General features: G+C 47.0%; 1 protein-coding gene across 5 annotated transcripts in view; it reads left to right on the top strand.

Moving 5' to 3' along the window:
* Positions 1–21038, top strand: part of CTIF (cap binding complex dependent translation initiation factor) — a 149413-nt gene that overhangs the window by 86842 nt on the left and 41533 nt on the right. For all 5 annotated transcript variants that reach the window (XM_054810078.1, XM_054810079.1, XM_054810080.1 and 2 more), the window contains one exon: positions 19964–20405. In XM_054810078.1, the coding sequence (XP_054666053.1) occupies positions 19964–20405 (442 nt within the window). The remainder of the gene's footprint in view (positions 1–19963; positions 20406–21038) is intronic.

Genomic DNA, 21038 nt, shown 5'->3' with positions numbered 1-21038 from the left:
TTCTCATGTGGAATGACACTGACGTCCGGCTGTGCTATAAATAGCATCTGTCCCCGCTTCCTTCCTGTCACCTTTCCTCGGGAAATGCTGTCACCACGTTGCGGAGGAGCGCAGCTCACCTACTCTGAGGTCTCTCCTATGCACCTTTCACTCCCGTGGGGAGAGGCAACCCTATGGGTGTGCAACCATCGTGCTCTCCTTGCATATACAATACATTTTTACATTCCACGAGTCATTTTTCCATGGGATGCGTGCTTCATTTGTTGCATAAGATAGATACGAAGAGCCAGTTAGAGATGTCATTAAAACAGGCTTCAGCTTTCCCTGTTAAGGACTGCTGTGGGTCTGATGGACACATTTTTGGTAACAGCAATCAACATCTGATGGAGGATTTGGTTGCAAAAGGTGTTGTAAAAGCCTACAGGAGGTGGTGAGGTCCTCGCTGCAAAGAACTTATAATTGGAGCAGGAGACCGGGGAGAGGTATCACCCTCCCTACCTCACCCGGCAGAAATCCCACACCTGATGTTTTCTCTGCTGGTTTGGACACATGAGGTGTAACTGCCACCTTCTGCTGAGAGTGATGGAGGGCATCACCGCTTGATAGGATCATTGAAGGAGAGCAGCAGACACAAGTTTTTTCATAGATGTCAATGTGAGCAAGTGTTAAAAACCAATGAGGGTTCTATTGTCCCAAATGCTAATCCGCTGTTTGCTGCCACACAAGACCCACCCTACTTAGATATCACCAAAGGCAACTTGGTTTTACCTCCCATAGACAACTAACTCTAATGAAGGAGGGATTTTCCCTGGGTGGTGGCAAGTAGTTCCCAAGTAGTCAAGAGAAAAGAAATACTCTGGGACCTGTTTCTCAAGTCCTCTCCTTCTGCCCTTCCCAACCCACTGCCTCTCTGCTAGCAGTGCACAAGCTCTGCTGGGACATGGTCTCCTTGGACAGGTGGGCTCTGAGTTTGGCCCATTGTTTTTCAAAAAGTTCCTGAAAACACCCTTTCTTAAGTATCTATCAAAGAATGGCAAGTCACCTTGGTGCTGCGCAGGGTTTCTCCAGTTCCCATGGTGTCCTGGGATGATGTATTTTGGGATGGAGAATCAAACCCCATGGCCTGGAGATGCATGCACAGAGGCTTGCACCAGCCTTGTAGGAGTGATAAGAAATGTTGCCCAGTTTAGATAGGATTTACAAGGAATATATGGAATTGCTGTGGGTTAGGACAAGTGAGTTTGTACCTACCTCTTGGTCTTCTGGTTAACAGAGTACTGAAATTGTTCTGCATCACCTGAGGAAGGGGACAGTTTTGGTGAGGAGCAGGAAAAGGTTGCTGGGGAAGTCTTAAAAAGTTTGTGCTGTCGTAATCACATTGGTTCATTTGCATCTTGTTGGATTCAAAGGTCAAATCAGGCTGAATTCGTTATCAAAAGGAAATCCTCATGTTTGTGTAGATGCTGGTTGGTATCTTACGGGCCTTCTCATGGTCAGTTTATGGGACAGGGAGGATTACAAAAGGAAGCGCAGCCCCGTGGCTTGGAGAGGGGGGAGTAAAAGCCTAAGAGTTAATCAATCCTCTCTTTCCAAAAACCCATCTGAATTCCTCTTTTTAATAGAAAAGTTGTGGATCCCTTGTGCTTCCTCTGTGTGTAGCTGCTGGGTATCCAGGATTTAGGATGACCAGAGCCACAAGGAACTGCTCTGCCTGTCCCGGACAGGGCTGTTGGGGACCAGGACTGGCCTTGGGTGAAGGACTGGCCTCGGGTGAAGGACTGTCACCCTTAGCTGTGGCTGAGCTTCATGTCATCTCCTCCTTCTCCTGTTGGATGGATGTTTAAGGGGGGCATTTCTACACCTGTGGTGTCCATCCTTCATAAAGCCCTCGAGTGGAGGTGAGGAGACGGAGCAGAAGACTGCGTAGGTCCTCCTGGCTTCTACAGAGGGAGCAGGGGTGGGAGCAAAGAGGCTCGTGTGCTTTCCCCATCTCCCCTCAGCATGCCTCAAATACTTGTGGCTTTTGACAACAGGATTACAGAAATGTCCCCAAGTTTTCGTTTTGCATTGTCCTAATTTGCTTCCTACCGTTAACTTGGCTTTACACTTAAATGATCAGGAAAAAACAGTCTGGATGGTGTGTGTGTGTGTGTTGTTTTCTGGTTTTAATTAGATTCAGAGCTGGGGGAGGCAGAAATATGCTCCTTCCCCGGAGAGCCCCGGGTGGCTGTTAGGGACAGTTTCCTCTTCCTGAAGCAGGAGGGTTGTGTAAGCACCACTGACCCCTCCTGCTTGCGCCCACGCCAAAAACCGAGTTAGCTGGTGTGAGTGCACAGGGGTGAGCACCCCTGTCTTGCCTCCTCGCTCAGATCCTGTCTCACCCTGACAGACCACCGTGTTGCTGAGGGACCTCCTGGGACTCATCCCAGCTGGTCCATGTGTCCCCAGCCGGGGTCTTGCATGGAGGCAAGCATGGTCCTGCGTAGGGATGGCCCAAAGAACGGTCACGGCGGGCTTGGGGCCAGGCAGGGAACGTCCCAGATCCGGCGGTGGCTCCACTGAGAAGTGTAGGCAAGCTGTGATATATTTCTTTTCCCATTATATTTGATTTTACAGACCCTCAGGGACACTCAACCACCTACAGTGATTAGTTCAACTGATTAAGCTGCTTTTCCTCTTGTGGCAAACTCCTTTTGTGAAGAGTTTTCAATAGCCACACTGCTCGGGACATTGTTCCTGTACAATTTCCTTTCAAAACACCATAAAGGGCACTCTACCACTTTACCCTGTCATAAAACATCACAGGAATCAGCTCTGCCCAGCCTCCTCTTTCAAGGGCAAGATCTCCTCCTTCAGGGAGGAGGTATGGGCTCGGGTGGGAGTTGCAGGACCACATGATGTTGGAGTGAGATGGAGCCATTAGCAAAGAGGGTTTTGAGATGAGTAGTAAAGCAAAAGTTTTCGGCTTTCTTTTTTTTTGCTGTTTGTTAATATGAGGATCCAGGGTCACCCAGGGAAGTGAAGAATAAAATAAACTGGAAAGCCCAGAGAAAGAAATGCTGCTTCACATGTGTCGGCTGGTTCAGCCTTGCCCGACAGAGGCTAGGAGCGGATGTGGATGCTCTGGAAGTACCCGGGGATAAATGACGCAGAGGGAGAAGGGCTTTTTTGGCTGGAAAAACATGCTGCTGTGAACAGCAAGCAGATAAAACTGGTCATTTAATTATTACCGGAAATCAGAGGAAGGTCTGCCTTGATTGCCACCAAGGGAGTAACAGAAGTAGAGAACTGGAGAGGGTTGCAGTGGTACAAATTCCTTCCTCCCTGTGTTTGTAGTTACTCTCATACCCTCTCACGAGGCTATTGGGTAAGTCCGTACGAAGACCTGGTGTTGTCAGGACCTGGTTAGTCCATGAGCTGCTCTTTGGGCAAGGCAGTGATGGAGCAGGGCAGACATGGTATCAGGAGGGGTCAAGGAGCTCTTTTGACCTGCAGAGCCTCCCTGGCCAGACGCACTGGCATCACCCAGCCCCGCTGCCCTTCCTTCCAGGCGTCGAGAAGAAGGCTCTGCCAGGGGTCACGGTGCTGGGACCCTGCTCCTGGGAGGAGGTTGTTGAAAACAAAGCCTTCACCAGGATCCCCATTGAAGGAGTGGTCCTTGAATGATCAAAAAGCCACCTCCTGTCGACCCGCAGGCATCCGGGTACGCGTGACTCAGCCGTGGGTGGAGTAGCTGGGTGGCACTGCAGCTTCTTGTCAAGAGGGACCTCTTGGAGCTGAGATCTGGAGGTGGTTTGGTTCCATCAAGACCCCTCCCTGCCTTTGCACCATGCTCTGGGCTCAGGGAACAGGACACAGCATGGCATGAGGCTGTAATAGTCCACCACCATCCCTGTGCAGTAATCCCAGACCCAGTTCCTACAGGACACAGATGATCAAATAGCTCTGCAGAAGCCATCTGAAGTTTAACCAAGTTTATATCTAGCATCAGTCCTGGACTGGCTCATCTAAGAGCCACTTGCCCGCCCAGCACCATCCCCAGAGCTGCATGCATAGCGTCTTCCCATTAGCCGAGCAGTCCAAGTGAAACACCAGTAGCAGGAAGGTGGAGCAGTTGGTATTTAGCATCCATCGGGGAGTTTGTTTTGCCTGTCACCTGTGTCTCAATCTGTGGCGGGGTGAGTAGGGGTTTTCCATCCAGCTGCCCTTGCTTCTGTTGTGATCAGCACTAAGCCCTTACACACTGAGGGTGTCAGTGAAAATATGCCCAGACATGAGTCACCCCTAAAGGCAGATGGTATGGCTGTGATCCTGCCGGCAAAACACACCACGAAAGGCAATGCTGTATTTACAGCTCCTTTCCCAATGCTAGCAACAGCTAAAAGGATGTTGCGTTTTATGTGATGCAGGGAAAACATACTTCTGTAAATATTGGAACACTGTCGGGTCAAGACTACTATAAAGAGAAAAATAAAGCCTTTGTGAGTTCAACAGGTCACGATCTGCGTGAGCAGGACTTCAGGACATGCGTATCCATTGCCATTCTCCATATCTGCTCAGTCCTCCTTGTGTGCCTAGCTAAGGGCATGGTGCAGAGGGGTTAAAAGATACTCATCTAAGCAAATTTAATCCTTTCCTTTCATTGTTCCTTTTTTTTAATGCCAGGAGGCAGTGGCAGGAGAGAGCCGGGTGCATTTCCCAGCTGCAGGGTTGCCACCTCTCTATTGAGAGCAGCTTTGTCATTACATAAAAACTCTACAACACAAGACTTTTTATTCCCCCTTTTTTTTTTTTTATGATCTTGGCAACTGAAGTGACCCCTGTCCTGCAGACTAAATTTAACCTGAATTGCCAAGCCGCCAGTAGGCTTTATGGCATCAGGATGCTTTTGCAGGTTGTTTTTCTCCACCTCTGCAGCTGATTGAAAGACTGTTAGTACCATCAGCAAAACATTTTACTGTTATGAAATCTCAATAGAAATGTAATGGCCTACTGGATAAGCTCAGGGGTTTATGATGATTCTTCACAGAAAGCAAAATAATTGCTCCAGCAAAAAATCCAGGAGAACTTCAGCATATGCCTGTGGTGGAGGGACACTTGATTCCATCAAAACTCAGTATTTATTAAGTATCTTTCTCTCGTGTGGCAGCAGGGGCTGGGCTGGAGAACAGTGAGTTGTTGACACTGACAGCTCTTCATTCCTTTTGTACTGCTGCCTGTTCTTGTGAGCGTTAGGAAGCAGGAAGCAGGAACGCATGATGGCTGTACAACTAGGGAGAAGGTTAGCAAAGCAACTGCTCTTGTGTCCAAGGCCCTGGGAGGTGACAAAGGGGGACCTCATTTAAGTTCTCACCTTTACTAGAGACTGCTGGGATTTACATCCATGATCACTGGTGCTATTTCAGATGCCCTAGCATACCATGAAATCCATGAACCGAGCTAGCAGACACCAGACCTTGTGAAACCTGCACCAAAATGAGGTGGTGACACCACCATCTGATTTCCAAGGCATGTGTCCATAACTATGTTGACCAACTGGGTGCGAAGGTTGCAGTCAGTGGAGTTTGGAGGATAATTCACCTCATCATGAAGCAGGCATTTGGCCAGGTGACTCCCTCCCCAGTCTCCACCACCTATAACTGGTTGGGCTGCCATGGAGTTCAGATCCCCTCCTCACATTTGGCCTCTGACATCACAGACACCTAAAATTAGGCGATTTGAACCCACCCTCTTTGTGATGTTGTGTAACCCCCTCCCCATACCTATGTTCTCCATGCATTAAATGCATCTTGCTGCTGTAAGCTGTTTAGGGAGCCGTTGTTCTGTGTGCTAAGCTGGTATGCACAGGGCCTGAGGGTCTCCGCCATGGCACTCTGGTAAAGCCCTGCTCAAGAATGAACTTTGTGACCAACCCTACCATAATCTGGTGCTGCATGGAGAGGAGGGAGGATTCCCCTTCCCCTGGGGCAAGGTGGGGATTCCCAAAGCTGGCAATCACAGGTGCTTGGAGAGCCCTGGAAAGCTTCTCATTGAGATCTTCTGGCCTCCACATAAGAAAAATGAGTCTGGCCATCTTATGAGAACAGGTTTCCTTGCTTTATTTTGCCTTCCCATGTTGACCAGAACCAAGGAAGTCTGAAAAACAAAGAGCTGTTGTAGGAGTTGAGCCAAAACACCTCGTACCAGAGGAAGCACTGGGACAGGGATTTGTTTCTGGGTTCTCTTCAGCAAGAACAAAGACTTGAGACTGGGCATCCCGTTCTCTCCCATCTCATGGAGGGGAAAATCTCTTCTCAGCCAAGGAAAATAAGGGTTTCCACCAGGACATTTTCACGCTCACAGAGAGTGCTATCTTGGCATTTCCTGAGAAGCTTTGGGGGCAGCAGTCTCCACTTCAGGTCATGCTTGCCATAGGTATTTCTGGTGTCTGTAGAAAATGTGCTTGTATCCATGCCTGGAAGATGCTCATGGCTCATGAGATCCCTCATCCACATTTGTTGAGGCTGCCTGGCTTCACTGGCCAGAGCAAGCCCCCTACCCATTAGCTGGGTAGGTAGACCCTACCTGGGTCTATCAGCCAAGCTGGCTTAGCACTCCTAATGAGCAGGAGTCAACACCAGTCACTGATGTTTCAGCAGCCTGTGTGAAGTGTGTAGTTGGCTTTTTTGCCCTTAGTTTTTTGTAAACAGGTGTTGACAGAGCAAGGTGTTGGCATCACAGGTGGAAGGTTTTAGCTCTGAGCCCCTTCAAGGCATTTCCAACTCTTACTACAACCCCTAACACGTTTTCACTTCAATTAACAATTTGCACCTTCTTGTAGAAGGTTTCTTCTGAAAGGGAGCTGGTGGGTGGATGCTCAGTTTATAGATTTGGTATGTCTTAAGGCATGAGCTGGTTGAAATGGGGGGTCTGAGGAGATGGTGGCATCTCAGGACGTGGATGGCAGTGATGCTTTTGGCACTTACATTTCAGACAAAACGTGAGCTGACCCAAACATTTGGGTCCTGGTGGCATTTTGGGAGTTGGTTGACAAGAGCTGTAGGGTCCTCAGCTCTGCCTAAGCTGTGTTGTGGAAGTGTATGTGCTCCCTTCAATTTGGTCCTAAATGTTGAGAGAAAAGAAATATATATGTCTGGGTGTGTTGTGGGCACATGAAATCATGAAGGGGTCAGGAATGGGCCCTGCAGCAGTGTGGTTTGTAGTTCTGTGTGGGAATTTTAAAGCTATTGTTTAGCTTGTGTTTAAAGAACAACATTACTTCATTTTACATGAAAATCTGCTGTTCTCTATTCATTATTATCTGATTCTGAGTTCTCAGACATCATCTTCTTGTCCACTGTTTCATCTCTTATAAAAAATGGTTTTCCCTCTTACCCTCCTTATCTTTCACTCTCTGCATAAAGTTATATACACACACACACATATATATAACCAAGATACATACATATATAACCAAGTTGTCGCAGCATTTGCAAAAATGCTTTCTCAGTGGGACTTTATCAAAGGAAAACTCCGGGCTCGTTCCCGTAAGCATCGCGTGGGCTTGCACTGGCACACGTCTTCTTTGGGCCAGGTAGTTTTTGTGCTGGAGATTGCTAAGAAAAGCCCAACCATCGCTCAGGAGCATGCCATGCAAGATATTTATTTGAAAAGCCTTTACAATAAGCTGACAGCCTGTATTCATGCAATTTTCACACTGTCTTGAAGGGTTGCACTATTTCCAGAGCCACTCCCATGCCGACCTATTCATGGCCAGCGCTAGGGCTCCCTTCACAAATGAAAATAGCCACAGGAATGGCCCTCACCCTGGATTTTAAGATTGCAAATTATTTTGGGTGATGGTGAAGGTGAACGTGTTTTACGGCTGACATGAACGTGTCGCTTTTAAGGCTGTGAAATTTTGGAAAAGCCTCAGAAATCCGTTCTCAGAGGTCACCAGGACAAACCTCTCCTGCTGGGCGAGTGAATAGAAATGAGTTCATAATTACAGAGTATAGTGGCGACACGTTTGCTTTTTCACCGTTTTAATTGAGGTTTTCAGAAAGGAAGAGAACTTAAAACAATACAGAAATGTCTTTTGTTCTTCCAGGGTCATTTACTGAGAGCTTTACAGTGAGAGGAGAGGATGTTTATTAAGGAAAGCAACAATATCAAGACGTTATTTTAGTGCCGAAGTGCTGTTCCTAGCTGGAACAAAATTAAATGTTTTGGATGGACTGGGTACTTGCTGAAAACTAGCATCGAGCTAAATGATTTGCAGTGCTTTTAGTGAACTCAACAAATGGTGTTGAAGCAGCAGAAAGAGAGAGGAAGGGAAGGAACTGAAAACGTTGAAACACCCTTTTCCTTCTCAGTAGGATTTCCAAGGCAAATTAATTGGGTTTAATGGTACATCGGTCTGAACCCCTGAAGCAGCATCTGGAAATCAGGTTTTCATCCTCCTCCTGTCTCTTCTGTGCCATCCTGGGAGCTGATGGGGGTTACTGGAGCCACCATGGAGGTTCTCTTTGGGGGCACAGCCCAAATCCACCTGGATGTCACAGCTGTCCACACTGAGCAGGGTGCAGAGGAGTTGAGCCAGCATCGTGGTGGCCGTGAAAAGCTGCTGTTCAAGGGAGAGCTCTTCTCTTGAGCAAGCTCAGGACCAATGACTTATTTCTTTTTAAGGATGAAAGTAAGTCTCTGGTGATGTAATTGCCTGCAATGAGGAGTAGCATCTAGCTAAATCATAGTGTTTAGAATGTAACAATTCAAAAAACTCTTCTAGGCAGCTGAAAGCTCCTAAGCAGATATGCTGGTAAAATAATAGTTGCTGTCCTGCTTAAGATTTAGAAACTTTGAACCGGTGGTGAAGGACAGGCCACGTTTTCATTAACAACCAACCACACTAAAGGTGCATCTCAGAAAGGAATCATAGAATATCTCGAGTTGGAAGAATCCCATAAGGATCATCGAGTCCAACTCCCTGCTTCTCACTGGACTACCTAAAACTAAACCATATGAGAGAACGAGGTGAATAAGAACTTGTTGGAGTGCTGGTTCTTCATGATGAGGTTCCTCAAGGATTGAGCGTTCATACGCAGGAAAGTCCCAAGTAAACAGTCAGCATTTGCCCCACCTGCCTGAGCAGAGCCAGTGTTTGCGGATGAGCAGGGCATCAGCTTAGGGGTTGGTTACAGGCAATTTAGAGACGGATCATCATTTCTTTTGGTTTGATTGTCCACAACATCGCTGGGAGTTATTACACTAAATTAATTCTCCGAACTGCGGGTCCCCAGAGGACAATATTGTCTCGGCGGTTTGTTCCTAAAAGGGCTCAGCTGGGTGATTGTGTTACTGCAGCTTAATGAATTACGGCACGTGAGCTGGGCGGCGGTAATTGCCTGCGTGTGCCGCTGGCTGTGCGTGCAGAGTGCCTTACGCTGCAACCCCTCCACCCAGCTGGGAGATAATTCACCTTATCTTGTGATTGCCACACTGTGCAGCATCAGCAGAAGGGCAGCAGTTTTTCATTTGCCATTAGATGTGCTAGTGGTGTGCTGGAGCTGGTCAGGAGGTCATTAAGAGCAGGAGGAGAGCTGTGATGGGTCAGACCAGACCAATTGGCTTGGTGACCAGCAATGGACACCAAGAGGAGCATGAGAAGAACAGGGACAGGGTATGCATATAATGCTGCTTCCCAGCAGTGCTGTCCTCTTCTTAATGGTTGGACTCGATGAGCTTAAGGTTCCTTTCCAACCTAAGTAATTCTGTGATTCTCCAGGAATTTAAACTTTGAGGATCTGCAGGACCACGTTTGCTCACCTTTGTGTCCAGTAGCTCCTGATGGATTTTCCTTTATGACTTTGGCAATGTGCTTTTTGAACCCTTGTAAACTCCTCGTACTCACATCTCCTGTAGCATAATTGCACAGTTTAACCATGTATTATGTGAAGAAATACCTCCTCAGCATTTAAAATGGGTTTTGCCATTTTGAAATTGAGACCATCAACAAAAGAGTACAGCAGCGCCTGCTCTGGGATCACCTGTCGTTCAAGTCACCTGGTTGTTATTAATGTTGCTTTGGTAGCTGATGATGTGATTTATTTATTTTTAACCTGTCTGGCAGGAAAGTCCTTATCACATGGGCAAGCGTAGGGTGCTGTTGGGTCAATGAGCTGTAGGAAGAGTCATGGGGGAGCAATGCAAGACCTGTCCCCAGGGAACACAGACAGATATGAAACAACGCTGGGGTGTTCTGTGCTCTGTCAACCTCAAAGTACTTTTTGGCAGAGGACTGCTCTCAGCATTCCCACTTTCCCTGCAAGGAAACCGAGGCAGAGAGGAGGGAAGGGGCTGTGGTTGGACCTTCCCCCATTGCAGACCTTGCAGTGAACCCGTGGCCGCCAGATTCTCATATGAGTGAGCCCCGTCACCCATGAGAGTGTCCTTCAAGGCTGCTCTTTTAGTGTCATGTAGTACAAAACACAACCGTCTACGTGATGCTATTTCAGCCAGCCAGAATTGAGGGAAGGAAATATAGCGGCAGGTTCCTCTGCACTAGGAAACTGATCTGTTATTGAAATGGCTTTCTTTTTGGTGGAGTGTTTCCGGCATGGCTCCTTGATACTGGAAATGGGTTTATCCATCCATGAGTTGTTTTCCAGCATGAGTTCATGGGGGTGTCGTCAGCAGCCACTCACTGGAGTTAACATAAAGTGAAATAACTTGTTTCGTTCTCCTGCTTTCAAATCCTTGAATGTAAATGTGCCGTTGCTGGTGATCACTTGGAATGAGCACCAAGGGCTTTCTGCTGCCAGGTTGCTCTCCCAAGTTATCTGGCAACTGAACTGAGAGGTAAGGACAAGCAGAGGTTGATTCTTTTGATGAGTAAAAAAAGGTTTTATGGCATCTCCTGTGTCACACGAGGTCTTTCCATGAGACCTGGCCTATTTGAAGAAGCCCAGCAGCACTTCAGCAGCGTGGCTGCGTGATTTGAGCGGTGACTTCAGTTTTTGGCCATGGCAAGTAGCCACCCTCTCTTCAGGAGAGCATTTGCCACCCGCTCCTTCTCCCTGCAAGCCCAAGCTGGGGACGTTGGCCGTGGAGACCTGGGAGGGAGCAATGTGCTGAAGCTCTGCAGGGCCTCCTGGCATGGTTAGTGTGTGAAGAAGTTGCCAGCTCGAGTTGTTTGGGCTCTTGTTGCAGAAACAATATTTCTGTCTGACCCCAGTTAGCAACTGATGTTTGCAAAATAAAGAAGTCAAGGCACTGGAAATACTTTCCATTCCCGCTCTTGTCTCAGCCCAAAATATTAGTATTAAAAATATTGCATCTATTATATGCAGCTAATATCTCTGCTGGCACGTAAATCACCCAGGGATTTTTCATCTCCGTATTAAAAAAAAAAAAGTTAACTGTGCTCTATTTTTGAATATTTGTTAACTGTTTTGTTTCCATTTATTCCTACTGAAGCCACAGCAGTCTGTCTCCAGGGGACCATCTGTGGGAAAGAGAGTCCCTAGATTGATTCGGAAGGTGCCGGGGTCATTAACAGGCATGAAGGCGCTGAGTATCTGCTCTTTCTCTGATAATGTCTTTATTTAGCGTGGCAGCCTCCAGGGCACGAGTGGACAACAGGCTGCTTTACTTTGTTTAAACTAACATTGCTCCATCCATTCCCAGCATTGTGCAGATGCTATGGATCATCCCAATTTCCCCATTAAAGCTGGGGGTGCTGGTCCCCAAGCAGGAAGAGCCAGCAGCTACATGGAGCTGCAGAAGGTGACCCAGCTCTGTGCCTACCCTCAGGCTGTGTGTTCCCATCCAAACTGATGAGTGGAAACTCATCCAAGAGAAAGCAAATTTTTGGAGTGGTTCAGACCCTGGCACAGCTCAGTGCATCCATGTGAGCATTGGGGGTAGCCTGAGAGAGGAGGCAGGAATGGGGTCAAGAGGAAACAACTCTTCCTTTGACAGTGGGACAGAGTTAGGTAAACATTTTGGGGAACTGCTTAGGATTATCACTGGGTTGCAATAAGTCAATGTCCAGATTAATCTTAGTTCCCAAAGCTCTATGCTAAATGCTATAGCATGCTGCATAATTTTTAAAGAAGTTTATTTAATGTGCTTGATAAAAGGCTTCTGGCACACATAAGTCCAAAGCATCTCTGCTTCTTGGGTTGGTGTTTTACCAGATCCCAGTGTCGGAAGTAATTGCTTGCTGTTGACTTTAGGTCAGCTCATGTGTCTGGACAGCTGTTAGGAGATCCTGTCAAATCTTGCCTTAGCTTCTACATGAAAGACATTTATTTCTTCACTAGAAAGCACTGGTATAAATAGGATATGGAAAAAAAACCTAGGATGTCTCCTTGCTTGCAGGTCAAAGAGTCACAGAGGTCTAAAGGAAGACAGCTGAACAAAAAGGCAGCAGGTGGGGGCTCATACGACTATTTAGGATGTGTCTTGAGGGACAGGACCATGGAGGGATGGTGGTGGGCTGTGTCTGTGCATTTTGGCACGGGTTTAAAGTTCATATCTCTTGGAGGATTATCAGATCTCGGGATAACTGATCAGCCTTGGTGTATTTTTAAAGGAGGCAGCCTGGAGTCTGCGATATAAGCTCTTTTACTGCAAAGTAGTAAAAGATGAATCTATATTCATTCAACTCACATTCTTATCAGTGGTCCAGGATCTGTGTGTGTTTGCGCTCAGCAGATGTTTGGGAAACATTGTGTACTGTGGTTGTGTCGTTCCTTTAAACTGTTTCAGCTAAACTGGATTCAGTTCCTTGTCACTGTATTTTCCTATGGTTTTCATGTAATTTTTGCAATCATGTTTACAGTACACTAAGAATCCAAAAACATAATTCCAAGCAATGTAGTTTGTGAAGAGAACCATTTCCAAGCAATTTCAACATGAAATCGCTGCAGTGATTTCTACACCAGTCTGGGCAGTTAGCCTTGAAGTCCAGGGGGTGTCTTCCTAGCTGGTTGCCCGGTCTGTGCAACAAGGTCCTCCATCTGGACATCCCTAATGATTTGTGGGAGATCCAGCAAAGCATTTAAAGAGCTGTTTTGGAGCTATCTCACATGCCATCTGTACTTGGGATGTCTTTCCCAAGCTGGTGTTGCAAAACAGCTACTTAAATTCCTCCTGAAGATACATTTCCATGAAGCTTAGAAGAAAATAGCTGACTCAGGCAGCCTGTGCGGCCAAGTGTTGCAGCATGTGAGGACTTTCATTGGACTTCAGCAGTAGACAAGTTTGCTCTTCAATGCCTTGCTCAGTCCACTCTGATGGACTTTGTGTCGTGTCCTTTCAGCCCAGCAGCGCTACCTTTGCTCCTGCAGCACAGCCTGCAGACTGGGCGCTCATCTGGTGGTCCTGTGAGTGAGATGTCCATCGCTGTGGTGTAAGAAGTAGTGGACACTGATGGTGTGAAGTCATTCTGCAGGAAGGTACAGGGAGAAATCAGATCCATGTCTGTGTTTGGAAAGGGAAAATCAGTCAGCATCCCATAGCAGAAGATAGTGTATCCCATGATGAACCATGCTTTGTGTCAATCCTACACCCGTTTTTTGGATGTGTTACTGCGTGAGCATCTTGGGTGTCTCTGTGTGATGCCCTTCAATCACAGAATCACAGAATGGTTTGGGTTGGAAGGGACCGCTAAAGGCCATTTAGTTCCAACCCACCTGCAATGAGTAGGAACGTCTGCAACCAGATCAGGTTGCTCAGAGCCCCGTCCAACCTGGCCTTGAATGTTTCCAGGGATGGGGCATCTACCACCTCTCTGGGCAACCTGCACCAGTGTTTCACCACCCTCACTGTAAAAATCAGTACTACCTTGTTGCTTTAGAGTGAGTCTAGTTATGTTGTAAAGGCCAAACAAAACCATCTCCAGCAAACACAGACAGACGTGATATCCATGCCCAGGGGAGGGTTGTCTACAGCAGCTGCACCCCAAGACCAAGGCGATGATGAAAGGAGCTGTTCCCAGGTAGGCACCTTATCTGAACAATTCTTAATGCTTTTCCCAGCAGCCAGATGCTGTGAGCCTATTCAAAAACATCTCATAGTGTTGTTTTTGTTGGCTGTTCTTGTCTTCTAGAGTTCATTGTATGTTTTCAAGGATGCGTACGTGTCAGACCTAAAGCATGCATTATATCCCAACTATTCAAAGATCATTTTAGATCCTGATCACCACCATTTTGACAGTTGGATTTTCTACACTTTCAAAATGCTGTGTCCATCCAGACGCATCGGCTGGGTCTGGCGATCGGGATAGACTTTAATCCCAGTGACAGAAAAGCATAAAACTGGTGTGAATAATTTCATTTTTGTTTTCAGGAGTGAACATGACATCTTGTTCCCTTCTCATCTGAGAAAAATGCAAACAAAAATGAAACTGGAGCCAAGCGAAACCAGTTTGAGAGAGAAAGCCAAAGGGAAAACACACAGAAGTCCTGTGTTCTTCATCCTTGGAGCTTGTGGTTGTTGCTTTCTGTGGGGTTTTGAGGTTTTTGATTAAATTGTGTGGAACCGTTAAGCTTATTTGAGTGTTTCCCATTCTCAATCATAGCGAGGATAGAAAATGGCCATGGCGGGACTGTGGTGCTCCCTGCACTGAGGCAACACTGAGTTGTCATTATACATGCATGCAAGACATCAGAGTGCCTTTGATGGAGGTGGGCTTGGTAAAGAATACTTTTGGGGGATGTCAGGCCTCTAGAATATAGGTCTTCAGACCTTTCTCTTCATTATATTAATAGCAGTATTCCCGTTGACATCCCAGGGCAGAATTAGACCTCCAGGACCAGTTTTAGATGCTGTAAAATTCCACCAGCTCCTAACTGGGATCCTTCAGGCCCTACAGTTTGGACCACGATGTCCATTAGGTGCCCAAAGCCAGTGATGATGGGCGTTTCTGACCACAGCAGCACTGCCATGCCCAAACCCTTCCAGCAGTGCCTGCTCAGGGGTGCCAGTCGTTATTTGTGGAGCTGCATCACGCAAGGTGAGGCAGCTGGTCTGGCTCGAATATGCGTAGTTCGGAAAGGCTGGGCCTGGTGAAATTGGTTTGTTCGGAGGATGTTTCAGAGGACTTTGCTTCTTTCAGTCCTTTCCCTTTTCAGTATCCTGGGCAGCTAGCTGGTACAGCAGGGAGGAACCCAGTTGCACCCGTCTCTGTGCATTTAACTCTTTCAGTGATGACTCTGAGAGTTTTATTTAATTTCCCTCCCTCAATGGAAAATTACTGTGGGATTTTCAAAAAGAAGGTGGGAGAGAGGTGGCCCTTTGTCCCATAGAGCCAGCCCCACCAGTCTTTTGTTTGCAGATGCAGTTGCTATGTGTCTTGGGGATGCTCTACTCTTCCAGTGTTGGGGGATGCCATCGATAAGTAGGATCTGGGGTCCTCATTGGTGTAGAAGGTCCCACAGACTCCATTTCTGCAGCAGATCTTAATCTATCCCTTATAACAGCAATTTGTAATTAACTGCAGGCAGAGTAATAGTAAAGCTGATCATGAGATATTCCTGAGGCTTAGCATCATGTTCCTGGGCCTGATCCTGGCACAGACATGAGATCCTGCCTGGGCAGAAGAAAGGATGGATAGAAAATTTCTGTCCACAAAATGCAATGAGGAATGTTTTCATTCAAGCACCAGCAGGATGAAGTGGATGCAGAAGGTTTGAGCTTGGTCAGGGCACCACTCTTAGTTCTCAACTTCTTGCTCGAGTGGCTGCAAGTCCATATTAGTAATTAATTGCTGGGTGGCCCTGGCCATGCCCACCACATATCAGGCTCTGCATGAAAGCAGGACAAAACCAGCATCCCTCCACTGCGAGGAGCTTACCGTGCCCCAGAGGGTTTCTCCCGTGGGAGAGTTGTCTGGGATTGAAGGCAAGCATGGTGTCCAGGCAGGTTCTTCAAAGGCAAGAGCCAGGATGTCCAGACCACCCAGTCCCTGAGACCACGGACAGGACCTCAATCCATTTGGTTGTACAGGGTGCTGTGCACCACAGGGTAAATGTCTCGAGTGCCATTGGAGATGTAGCTCCTTACCTCTCAGTATTTGTAAGAATTGCCCAACCAAATCTCCATGCAGCCACCAGAGAATGTAACCCCGTGTTGTCCTCCAGCTCTCCACATGCCAGACAAACTGTGGAGGCTCTCAGAGGACTTGTCTCACTCAGGGGGGTTTATGAGCAGGGCTGACGGGACAGAGCAACTGGGTTTTAGACCACAGCTGTCCACGTGTCTGGAGTTATTTTCCCCAGCCTTGTGCCTTCCAGCCCCTTTCCTTGGGAGTAAACGATGTAGTAAAAACTTGCAGGAATCGTGTATTTCTGAGCACGTAGGCTGGTAATCACCGAGACAGCTGAAGCCTTAGATTTGTTTGCGTAGGCTCTTCCAACAGAGCAGACATTTGTCAGATCTAAATTCTGTTGAAAGGTATTTCATTTTATTAATTAAATAAAAAAATTCGTGGAGAAACAATAGCACGAGCGATGCTATCCTATTTCCAGCTTGGCAACCCTGACTGTCTCCCCTTGGTTTTTAGTTCTTCTGCAGTTTCTTTGTCACTCTGAATGTCTCTCTAGTTTCCACATTGACCAATGGCCAAAACCCCGGTCCCACTGAAGTCAGGGAGAGTTTTGAGCTGCATCAGAATTTGGCCTTTGAAGTGAAAACAGTTATTTAATGTTAAATGGAGTCAAGAGGTAAGAGACCATTGTGCTGTCTAGATACTTTCTCTTGTAGCTGACATAGGGTCCCGCACAAGGCACTGTGTCGTTATAGCAAAGGATGAGCAGAGAGTGACGGAAGAAGGATTTCCTAGTAACTGCAACATTTTTCTGGGGTGAATTCTTGCTTTTCTTGGAAAAGCTGCTGTGTGATTCAAGCTTCAGCTGTTCCTCCCTTTGGCATCACAAACCTAAAAGCCTGGGTTGGGAAGTGCCTTTGGGTTCCTACATGGTCTGGTTGCCTAAGCTTGGCGGGTCACCCCAAGCCACCATCGTGGCACCTACACTCCTGCCCTTGAGCAAGCACAAGGTTATTTCCATCAACTCAACGCACATTGGGTGCATGTGGTAGGGTGTGCAGCTCCCCATCTTGCCCCTTCCTGGGGTTCTCTATGTCCCCAGCACCTTGGTCACACCTGAGAGCAAGGATGGGTCATCCCAACCTCGTGATTCTGTGCAGTCAAAAAAGTTTTAGGATCTGGGCCCTGTTCTCCCTGCTTTGGCTCTTCTTCACGGCAGAGTCTTATTTCTTCTTGGCTTTTCTTCTTCACTGGGGTGTTGGGAAGATAAAAGCACACAACGAGTCTGCTTGAATGCTGGATGATCATCTAGACCCCTGCCTGCTGCCAAGTCACGGACGTTGCTTCTTGTTTGCTATTCTCCTTCCTTTTCCTTTAATTTCTTGCAAATTTTTTTCCCTAACTTGTTTAACTCTGGTGTTTTCCATCCTGTGGTCAGTGACTGCAGAGCTTCGGTTTGTGTTTGCTCTTCCCCTTGCCATGGGGATATTGCCTTTTAGCTGTCTTCTACAGGGACGGAGCTGCCTGTCCTCTCCCTGTCCTGTTGCAAAAGTCCCAAACTGAACAATCTTACACATTCCACACTGGCTTAAGTGGTTTTTTGTAATCTTAAACCTTTTTTTCTTTCTTTCTTTCACAGCCCTTAAACAGAAATGGTTTGGTTTATAATACCATTATGTCTTTAGGAAAAAAATGTCCCTGCATGCATTTCTTGTAGGAATTTACGGCAGAGGTTGGTTCCCAGCTCGTTTCCAGGCATTTTGCCTTACCTCTGCTTAAATTAAAGCTGTTTCTATGTGCAGCTTTTATAATTTCTGTGCAATATTTGCAATTTAAATACAGTGGCAGCCTGTCTGGCTTATAACCCAAGGCTGAAAGTGCACCCAAACAGTTAAACTCAGATGTTTGACAGAGAGAAGAGAAAAACCACAGAAAGCAAACGCTGAATTATATCAGCAAAACTCTTGCACGCTTAAGCATGTGAGTGCTTAGTACTAGATAAGGGTTTTAACTAACTTTTATTTTGACATTCCCCTTTTAATAAGCGTTGCTCTTTATAAAGCGGTTTATGTGATTGCATTACTGAGAGGAAACAAAGAAATGCCAGGAAAACTTGATGTGGAGAATCTGTACTCATAAAATGCTTGTAAGCTCCAGCAAACAGGAAAGCTTCCCCCATGTCCTTTTTTTTTTTTTTTTAAATTCCCTGCCATTCAGCTTGCAAAAAAAAAAAAAAAGAGAAAAAGAAAAAAGAGAAACCAACCCACATTGAATATCTCAGAAAACTGGATCTGGTGGTCTGAGACTAAACACAAATTCCTTCCACTGCCACCACGAGCAAGCCTCTTCATGCTGCATTTGCCAAACACGAGCCCTCACTCTTCGTGGTTAAGAGCCAGTTGGCCTCAGAAAATAGGTTTTAACTCCTGGGGATGCCAAGGAATACGGATTTGATGGGCAGATGGCTTTGGCAGGCAGGGTTGGAGACTGTTAAGCCACTGACCATTGAAATGTATTTGTGAATGGCCCCTGCCTTCGTCCAAGCACCCTTAGCCGAGTGGTGCAGATGGTGAAAATAAAATTGCTATGTGACGGGTTTAAAATAAACACTGCTATTTATCCAGAGGCGGGGATTTGGGGTAAGGGATGAGGCTGAGCAGGGGGATTATAATGGATGCAGACCAGTGTGGTCACTGCAGTGCTCACAGTTGTTTCCCTGGTTCGGGGGACAATGCTGGAGAGATGTGCCTTGTGAGCCTCCAGCGCTGCTCCCAGCAGCCTTGTAAGGAACTGAGACTTAAAGCATCCCATGTGCTCTCAGAGCCAATACTGAGTGTTAAAAAGCCAGTGGACAGGCAGGGAGATGCTGCCATGCTTAGGGCTAACCCTGCGCCATCCTGGGCAAAGGCAGCCGATGCCGGGACCATCTCAGTCTTAATTGCATCCTTGATGATGGCATGCCAGCTCTGCCTCCTCCACTGAGGAGAACCACGCTGCAGCCCGTGTGGGAATCTGAAATGTCCAAGACTGACAAAGCATTTCTTCCATTCGACCATTGGTTTTTTGGGGACCTACCATCTCAGCTAGTGGTTACAGCCAGCACACGGGGGCTTGCTCACCCCTTCTGAGCCGCTGTAGTCTCTTGAGCAAACCGTTTGTGGACAATTCCTCTTCTTTGTGGCTGTTGAATTTCCATGTTATCCACTTGGAGCTGTATTCACCCAGACTCCTATCCAGAGGTACTGGTCCTAGCTTCCCATGCTACTGGAGCCAAGCATGGTCCTCAACTTCTTCATGCATGGATGGATGCCCTGTAGCAGTGATGAGGGACGTGCATAAAGAAAGGCCAAACAAAACCATTTGGTGTGAGCACTTCTTTTACTGAGTAATTTCCTTTTTAGCTTTTTTGTTTGTTTGTTTGTTTTTCCACTTAGAAATTTCTGATACACTTAAAATGATGCACTGCAAACCAACACAGCAGTATGCCGTTTTGGTACAGCAGAGGTGGCAGGCAAGAGGAGCAAGCGATGCTGCCAGGACCTCCTTAGGTCTTCAGAAAAAGTATCTCCTGATATTTATTGCCTGCCTGACATGTTGGTGCTGAGCTGGGACTAACCAGCTCTTCCCTGGTTTAGTGTGGAAGCAACACAGAAAACACAGAAACCTCAGAGAGATTTTCCTGGGAACCAAAGACACATTCTCTAACTGCTCATGAAAACTTGCAGCTGAAATATGCCTGCTCTTGATAGAGATTTAGAGGCATGGTTTGGTACAAGGTTGTGTTAGATGCCAAGAAATTGGCTCCCCTTTTGTGGTAGGGAGACCCATAGAGCCCACCCACCAAGGGCTAGGCTGTTTGATGGGATAGAAGATATGTTGACCAAGCAGGACCAAGCAGAAGGGGTGTGCTAACAGCTTCCTTTAACTTTCCAGGAGACAGCAGAGACTTCCCGGTGGGAACAAGCCTCAGCAGCACACAGATCATCAGCAAGGTGGCACCAAACACAACAGGGACCACCAGAAACTCTACCAAGGAGGCCAGGCTCCTCACTCCTCAGGCAGGACAGGCCACCACGGCTACAGCCAGAACCGGAGATGGCACCACAACCAGAAGCACTCACCCAATGACAAAGAAACGCACAGAAATGCCAAAGAGACTGAGAATTTGAAAATTGAGGACACCTCCGTCTGCATGGTGCATATTCCCGTGGAGACACACCGAGGCCCAGAGGCTGTGGAGAAGCAGTCTCAGCAGTACATCCAGGAGTCAGAGACCAAGCGGAAAGATAGTATTCATGAGCGCATTGGGGAAAGACCCAAGATCAATTTGCTTCAGTCTTCCAAAGACAGGCTGCGCAGGAGACTAAAAGAAAAGGTATTATTTCTTAGAGGAACATTTGAGTTTCCTTTTTTCCAATAGTCTGGCTGTTGGCTACTCTCTGTACAAAGGGTGGGTTGGGCTCAAGGAACCTTTCCATGAATGCACCTAACTTACCTTCATCTCCCCGTGTCAACACTTCTCTTGAAGTGTCTTCATGCTTCTTCAGGAGACCTTTCATTGACACAATGCTCTTAGCTCACCTCCTTGGTTGAGGTTGTTACTAGCTTGTGTTCTCCAAGAAGGACTGGGAACTCTCCCTCTACCCGTGCAAAGACCCTCTGGAAGGCAGGTGCATGCACAAGCTGCAATGTGGGTGCTCCTTCCCCAGCAGCTGATCCCAGCTGACTGCCTCCCAGCCTACAGAGCTCATCTGCTTTGCAAGGAGGTCTAAAAAGAGCAATTTGTCTCCACAATTACAGAGCTTTGACTTTTGAGTTTTGAATAGTTGGAGTCAGCTACATAGAAGTTGATATCCATTTATCTCAGCAGTGAATTGAAACACCCTTATCTTTCCCCCTTCCTTCCAACAACCCAACAATAACAAAGCTATTCCATGCAAGTGACGGAGGAGAAATCCTTTTTGGAAACAATATTCAGACTCAGATTTCTGAGGAATTTGGAGATGAT

Source organism: Grus americana, chromosome Z (assembly GCF_028858705.1).
Source record: "Grus americana isolate bGruAme1 chromosome Z, bGruAme1.mat, whole genome shotgun sequence".
Lineage (NCBI taxonomy): Eukaryota > Metazoa > Chordata > Aves > Gruiformes > Gruidae > Grus > Grus americana.
The sequence above is the reverse complement of the archived record's forward strand: the minus strand, read 5'-3'. Positions and strand labels throughout refer to the sequence as shown.